Source organism: Humulus lupulus, chromosome 2 (genome assembly GCF_963169125.1).
Source record: "Humulus lupulus chromosome 2, drHumLupu1.1, whole genome shotgun sequence".
Taxonomy (NCBI): domain Eukaryota; kingdom Viridiplantae; phylum Streptophyta; class Magnoliopsida; order Rosales; family Cannabaceae; genus Humulus; species Humulus lupulus.
In genome coordinates, this window is record NC_084794.1 from 280,306,961 (window position 1) to 280,315,317 (window position 8,357).

General features: G+C 45.0%; 1 protein-coding gene across 1 annotated transcript; it reads right to left on the reverse strand.

Moving 5' to 3' along the window:
• Positions 1–5,325: 5,325 nt before the first annotated feature.
• LOC133815562 (uncharacterized) lies at positions 5,326–6,707 on the reverse strand. The gene is made up of 3 exons (XM_062248385.1): positions 6,417–6,707; positions 6,011–6,152; positions 5,326–5,633 (listed from the first exon to the last, which is right to left on the reverse strand). The coding sequence occupies exons 1-3, from the start codon at positions 6,705–6,707 to the stop codon at positions 5,326–5,328; spliced, it is 741 nt and encodes a 246-aa protein (XP_062104369.1).
• Between the last annotated feature and the right edge of the window lie 1,650 nt (positions 6,708–8,357).

Below are 8,357 nucleotides of genomic sequence, written 5' to 3' on the forward strand. Positions count from 1 at the left end.
GTCTGTGAAGTCAATGCAAACTCGCCATTTGCCATTCTTTTTTTTCACAATGACTACGTTAGCCAACCAGTCGGGATAATGCACCTCCCTCACGAACCCATTATCAATAAGCTTTTGAACTTCTTCGTTAATGGCTTTGTTCCTTTCAGGGGCAAATTTTCTTCTTTTTTGCTTCCTTGGTGGGTAGTCTGGATCAACCTGCAATTTATGGACAATTATTTCGGGGTCAATTCCAGTCATGTCCGCATGGGACCAAGCAAAACAATCATAATGGGCAGATAAAAAGTCAATGAGCTTAGTTCTGATGTCAGGATCCAATCGTGATCCGATTTGGACTTTGTGATCTGGAAAGTCCGGATGTATCTGGACTTCGTCCAACTCCTCCATGTCTGGTTGGTTCAACTGGGAGTCAGTCAGTCTGTCTTCCTGTAATTGCTATAACTGAGCGGGTTTGGGTTTCATGGTAGTCTGGTAACACGCTCTCGAATCTTTCTGTTGGCCTTTAATTTCTTTTACTCCCCACTTAGTTGGGAACCTTAGAACTTGGTGGTATGTTGAAGGGACTGCCTCCATTTCATGTATCCATGGTCGTCCCAGTATCACGTTGTAAGCAGACGGAGAGTCTACTACCAGGAATCTTGTGCATAGATTGACTCCTTCGGCATAGACAGGTAGCTCGATCTCTCCTAGTGTGTTCTTTTGTTCTCCACTGAAACCGATGAGGATTGTAGTCTTCTTTATAATCTTTGATTCATCTATCCCCATTTCCCTGAGAGCACTTAAAAATAAAATGTTAGCTGAACTACCATTATCAATAAGTATACGTTTAGTAAGACAATTAGCAATGTAAAGTGCAATGACAAGAGCATCATGATGTGGGTTGAGGAGTCTGGTTGACTCTGTTGTTGAGAAACTGATGGTTTGAGCTGGTAGGTTGATGGTATTCTTCTCTGTCTCGCCGGACTCTCCTTTGACCCAGTTGGTCTGCCTGGCATGTCTTTTGGCTGCTGAATGGGTGACTCCGCTTACCTCAGAGCCACCAGTTATTACGTTCACCGTCCGTTCATGAGTAGGTGGTTTCGGCGGGGTTACTTCTCTTCGGACGACTGACCTGTCTGCCTCCTGCTGGAATGTTCTTTTGCCTTTGTCTGTAAGTAAGTCAGTCAGGTGACCACGCTTTAACAGGTTGGATACTTCGAGTTTTAAGGCAATGCACTCATCCGTTCGGTGACCGTGGTCATTGTGGAATTCACACCATTTTGCTTTGTCTCGCTGGTCAGACGGAGTCCTCATCCTTTCCGGCCATTTCACTTTGTCTCCGAGTCCTTTCAGTACGCCAACGACTTCAGCTGGTGAAATTGAAAGATTGTATTCTGGTATCTTTGGTCCATCTCGCAGACGTGTCTCGGACGACCGGTTGTACTCCCTCCTTCTGTTCTCTGATCTGTTGGGATACGGGTATGGCTCGGATCGTCTATCACTCTGCCGTCTGCCTGCCCTCGAGTCTCTTCGAGTGTCTTTCCTCGGAGAAGAGTGATAATAGTTAACTTCATCCTCCTCCCACTTGATCTGTGCCCAGGCTTTGGCGAGAACGTCTTCCATCGTCTTGCAAGGATACTTGGTAAGTTCTTTGTATAGGTCTGAGTCGTACCGGAGTCCCTTGCGGAAGGCTGAGATGGCTGTGTCCTGATTACAATGGGTTATAGAAACCTTTTCTTTGTTGAAGCGGCCTACGTACTCTCGTAAAGGCTCACCCCGTCGTTGAACTATGATGTAGAGGTCTTCTGCAGACTTTTCAAGTTTCCTGCTACTAGCAAACTGCTCAACAAAAGTGTCAGTCAATTGTGCAAAAGTAGAAATAGAATTATTAGGTAAATTAGTATACCACTGGAGGGCTGGTCCAATCAGACTAGAACCAAACCCCTTACACATGCATGCTTCCCTCATATCACGTGGGATGGCAACGGTGAACATCCTCTGCCTATACTGTGCGATGTGATCATCCGGGTCAGACGTCCCGTCAAACATCTTCATATTTGGGAAGTTGAACTTCTTTGGCATTTCCACTAGTGCAATGTCATCTACGAATGGAGAGTCCGCATAACAGCTTGCTGCACTCTTCTTAATCGGAGCCGGCATCCCAGGAATCCGTTGAATGAGCGCCTCCATCTCAGCTAACTTTCGAGCCAACTCAGGATCTTGGATTGGAAATGAGCTTGTGGTTGCTCGGCGGATTGGCTCGCTCAAGACTGGGTGATTAAATCCGATTGCCTGTTGCTCAGGTATATTCTGACCAGCTCCAATGATGATCTGGCTGGCTCCAATGGTAGGCTGACTAGCACTTGGAACCTGCTGCTGTCCGGGTCCAGTGGCTGGCTGACTGGCTCCTGGAATCTGTTGCTGTCCGGGTCCAGTGGCTGGCTGACTGGCTCCTGGAATCTGTTGCTGTCCAGCTGCACCGGCTGGCTGGCTGATTCCCGGAATCTGCTGTGATCCGGGCGCAGATGAATGTCCATGTTCAGTCATGGTTACCTGTTCGCCTGTATTGACAACATAATTTTGAATGTTAGACATGGTGGGTGGAGTTTGATAATTCCTTACCGAGGGTGATGGAACTGTCTGATTCAGTCCATCAGTGTTAGAGATAGGAGTGAGGTCTCCCAGAGGTTGCATAGGGCTGACTGGGCCTCGGAAGCGGGATGGCTGAGCCTCGGTGGCTTGAGAGGACATGGCCTCCATTCGTACGAGCAGGTCAGCATTTTCAGTTTCGAGCCTCCTCATTTTCTCGCGTTCTTCATTCATCTGGGCAGTAAGAGCAGCGAGTTGAGCAGACAGATCGGGTGTCTCAGTCACGTCTGACATGGCTCTCAAGTGAACTTTTTGATCTCTTTGTTGATCGTTTGATTGCTAGGGCCCCACGGTGGGCGCCAAATTGTAGAGGTGATTTCCTACAATTGATTAGATGGGCACCAGCAACCTGTCAATAACAAAAAGAAGAGAGACGAGAGTTCAATTGGGAGCACCGGTGGGGTGTCAGCCAAAGGGACTCCGACGCTCAAGTCAGTCGGGTTGTAACGAGAGCTAATAGAAAGTAATAAAATTAAGATATAGATAGTCGAAATGATGATGGATGAAGGAGTCGTAAAATGGTCAGAGTGACAGTGGCGATGACGGAGGAGTCAAGCGACTAGGTCAGGTCCAATCAGACTGACTAATTAGTCTTGCTTGACTGGATTGCTCAGAAATAGAGTAGCCTTCGTTTCAATTAGAGAGTAAAGAAAGTTCAGTGATTATTTTATGCCTTTTCTCAACCTCTGATGGTCTTATTTATTGTCCTCCTTCTCGTTCCGTCCTCCTCCGTCTTTCTCCTTCGCTTGACTCGCTCCAAGTGGTTTTATTCCGAGATTCTTGGCGAACGTGATGGGAGCCTTGACTGTTTCAAGGTCCCTGGCTGACTGAGTGTATCCGAATTCGGGTCCGGGTATGGTTTTGGGTAATTGGATGGTACTTTGTATATGCGAGCCTATTTTACATGGGCTTTGGGCCTTCTTGGCTAGTTAGATAGCTTATTGGGCTGACTGACTGCTTGTTGGACTATTATTTTTCAAGTATACGAATTTTGTCCACTACAACTGGCAAGTAGTGTGAGCATAGCGAAGGGGCTAGGCCTGAATCACCTTCCTAATCGTATTCAGTCTATATCCTTCTTGATGTAAATTATGATGATGGACGATCCATTCAAGGAGACAGATCCCAGTGGAATCCAGGAGAAGACACTGCCATCAAGATGTCTGCCTTGGTAAATGAATCTGAGTCCTGGTAAACGAACCAGAACTTAGGTAAATGAACTCGGATCACCTAGTCGGATAGAACAAGCCCAGTCCTTCCTATAGCTGACGTGTCCCCGAGAAATCCGACAGTTGGTCTCCTTAACTAACCTACAGAATGGGGTACACACGGAACGTACACTGTTCCTAGGAAACAGTGCTGCCACTACTTTGACAGATCTTGTCCCCAGGATCTCCTTAGTAGCCCACGCAGATCATTTCGTGCTAACTTACAAAGGACAATTGTAAGGCTTCATGATGAGAAAAACTCTATTGGATTGAAGGGAGCTGGTCATGCTCCTGAATAAACATGATAAACGTATATATGATATTAATTGCGGCTAGGTCATATCATTCAATATTAAGATGCTTTTAAACCACATCTTAAACGACAAGTGTCTGATTACAATTCAAAAAGGGTGCTAAACGACAATGCACCAAAAGTACCTGAAGGAAATGACCATAAAGGACATAAAAGATACATATGCCAAAATATAAGTATACGACAACAAAGGAGTATATATTATGCATGGACAAGTAAAGTGCTACATCACAATTAAGTTGCTGCATCATTCTCCTCCCCTGCTTGAGAAGAACTCGACTTCAAGTTCAGAGTGGTGGTCGGTGCATCATCAGGAGGGTGGAACTCAAACAGATCGGCGACATTAAAAGTGTTGGAAATTCGGAGGTGAGAAGGAAGTTCAACAAAATATGAATTATCATTGACCTTGTGGAGAATATGGCATGGACCGACTTTCTTGGCCTGCAATTTGTTGTATGTACCAACAGGAAAACGTTCCTTCCGAAGATGGACCATAACAAGGTCACCCTCATTGAAAGATTTGAACCGACGATGTTTGTCGGCAGCACGTTTGTAGGAGGCAGCAGACTCTTCAAGTTTAAGCTTAACTTGGTTGTGAGTGGCGACAGCAGAATCAGCAAGCTCAAGAGCAGACTTACTTTTAACGTTAGGAATATCAACTAGGTCCACTGAAAGATTAGGAGCCTTAGTGTAGACAACATGAAAAGGAGCTAAACCTGTGGAGCGATTAGGCAAACAATTATAAGCGAATTCAGCTTATGGGAGGGCAATATCCCATTGTTTCAGTTTGTCACCGGCGATGCATCGGATCATATCGCCAAGAGTGCGATTGACGACCTTGGTCTGGCCATCTGTTTGGGGATGGTGGGCAGTTTTAAAGTTCAGTGTAGTATCAAGACGCTGCCAAAGAATGCGCCAGAAATGGCTCATGAACTTAACATCACGGTTAGAAGTGATGGATTTCGCAATGCCATGTAAGCGAACGATTTCACGAAAGAAAATTTGAGCAACATAGCTGGCATCTGCAGCTTTCTTACATGGCAGGAAATGAGCCATTTTGGAAAAGCGATCAACAACAACAAAGACAGAATCAACATGTCGAGTGGTGCGAGGGAGGCCGAGAACAAAATCCATAGACAAATCTTCCCAAATGTGTGCAGGATTCGCCAATGGGAGTTAAAGGCGAGTATTTTGATGATGGCCTTTGGCAGTTTGGCAAACACCACAACGCTCGACAAACCGCTGAACGTGTTTACGAAGATGAGGCCAATAAAATCTGTCTTCAAATAAAGCACGAGTGCGATCACGACCAGGATGTGCCGCTAGTCCGCTAGCGTGAAGCTCACAGATTAAATGATCACGCAAAGAAGTGCGAGGGATGCAAAGTTGGTTACCATGAAAGAGATAACCGCCTTGGACATGGAACTCCTTGTAGACAGCACCATCTTTGCAATGAGACCAAATCTGAGCGAAGTCTTCTTCATCTGCATATAAGGAAGGAAAGACTTCAAATCAAATGATTTCAGTATGGAGGGTGGATAGCAAATGAGACCGATGGCTAAGGGCATCAGTAGCCTTGTTTTGTTGTCCTGTTCTATGTTTAAAAACATATGTAAATTTCTGAAGAAAAAGTATCCAACGAGCATGCATCCGATTCAAGGACTTTTGGGAACTAAGGAATTGAAGTGCCTGATGATCACAATGCAAAATAAATTCTTGATAGAGTAAGTAAGGCTCCCAATGTTGAAGAGCGCAGATGACAGCATATAACTCTTGTTCATAGTGGACCAACGCTGCCGAACTTCATTTAATTTTTCACTAAAATATTCCATAGGACGACCATCTTGTGAGAGGACAACACCTAGGCCAATCATGGATGCATCAGTCTCAACTTCAAAGGCTTTGGTGAAGTCAGGAAGAACCAAGACAGGGGCGTGGCAAAGCTTATGTTTAATTAAAGCAAAACAACGCTCTTGAGTGTCACCCCAGTGAAATTTCCCAGCCTTTAAACAATCAGTTAAAGGGGCAACAACAAAGTTGAAGTTTCGAATGAACCGTCGGTAAAAAGTAGCCAAGCCATGGAAGCTGCGAAGCTCGTGGACATTGGAAGGGGGGGGGGGGAATCACAAATTGCCTGAATCTTGCATTCATCAACATGAATTACATGATTAGTGATTAGAAAACCAAGGAACAACAACTCAGAGGTGAGGAACTCACATTTCTTGAGATTAAGGTAGAGTTGATTGGCTTGCAAGACAGAAAAAAACCTGAGATAAATAGGTAAGGCGATCATGCTCTGTTTTACTGAAAATCAAGATATCATCAAAGTACACCACAACACATTTACCAATAAAAGGCTTTAATACTTCATTCATCAATCTCATAAACGTGCTTGGGGCGTTACTAAGACCAAATGGCATCACTAGCCATTCATAGAGCCCCTCACGAGTCTTAAAAGCAGTTTTCCATTCATCCCCCGGTTGTTTCCGAATTTGGTGGTACCCACTGCGAAGATCCAACCGTGAATAGAACTGAGAACCAGCCAATTTGTCTAACATATCTTCGAGATGTAGTATGGGAAATTGATATTTGATGGTGATCTTATTAATGGCGCGACTGTCGACACACATGCACCATGAACCATCCTTTTTGGGGAACACCAAGGCATGAACAGCACAAGGATTGAGACTTGGGAGAACAAGGTTCTTGGAGAGGAGATCATCAACCAAACTTTGTAACAGCTCATGCTCCTTGGGAGAAAGACGATAATGAGGCAAATTAGGGAGTGTGGCACCAGGTTGTAGGTCAATTTAGTGTTGGATATCACGTGTTGGGGGCAAACTATCAGGTAAATCGTTAGGAGAAATAGTAGGATATTGTTGAAGTAGAGTGGACACAGCAGGTGGGAGAGGCAGTGATGGGGCAGCAGAGTCTTTCATGATCAAAGCAACCACACAAGAGCATTGCTTAATAGAGAGACAAAAGTCAGAAACATTAGTCGTGAGTAAGGCATCAACAGTTGGAGTAGAGACCGAAAGTGCCAAAGTGGGAAGGTAAGGAAGCAACACAACCTTGCGGCCTTTCCATTGAAAAAAGTAAGTGTTATCACGTCCATTATGAGTAACATCCCTGTCAAAAAGCCACGGGCGACCCAAGAGAATATTACAAGCATCCATTTCAACAATATCACATGAGATCTCATCTTGATAAGATTTCCCAATAGAAAAGGAAAAATGACACACCTCAGTGACTTTGGATTCAATGCCACGCTTTATCCAGCCAATCTTGTAAGGGTGTGGATGTGGGGACATTGGTAAACCCAAGGTTTTAACAAGAGCCTTCAATACAACATTCTCTGTGTTGCCACTATCAATAACCACATCACATACCTTGGTGTTGACAGTGCACCTCGTGCGAAATAAAGAGTTACGTTGACTAGGGGAAGGTTGACGAGGGGCCAGCAAGAGTTTCTCCAAAATACACACAACGGGATCACCCTCATCCCCAGGAAGAAAGTCAGCATCAAAATATTCATCACCATCAGTGCTCACAGAAGCTTTAAGGTCACCAAAAGCTTCAGGCTCATCAGTACACAAGAAATTAGTTCGACGTTTAGGAAAATCATTAGAACGGTGACCCGGCTCGAGACAACGATAGCATCGATCAGTAGTAGGATGAGGATATGGATTAGGTGGTCGAGGATAAGATGGTTTAACAGCAGGGGTAGGGGTAGGGGAACGTGGTGGAGAAACTGCATGGGAAATGTTGGGTTGGGTAGGCAGAGGTTCAGAACTTGGAAGCGGTGTGGGATCGGTAGGCGCTTTGCAAGGCACAAATGAACGACCCCAACTATGGGAAAGTTGGGAGTCAACTTTAGTTGCAAGGTTGACAGCGTCGGCCAAAGACCAGATGGAGTGCAAGGATAAGGTAGCTTGAATTTGATCACGTAAACCACCCAAGAATCGAGCTACCTGCTGTTGTTTAGTTTCAATGAGACCAGTGTGGGCATTGAGACGATAAAATTCAGAATCATAATCAGTGACAGAATGATTCCGTTGACGACATTGTTGATACAAAATCTGCTCATAATCAGGGGGCAAGAAACGAGCACGGAGTAATTGACGCATATGGGGACAAGAACGGATGGGTTGTCAACCGAAATGATGGGGGTGATTTTACAACTGATCCCACCAAGCTGCAACACCCCC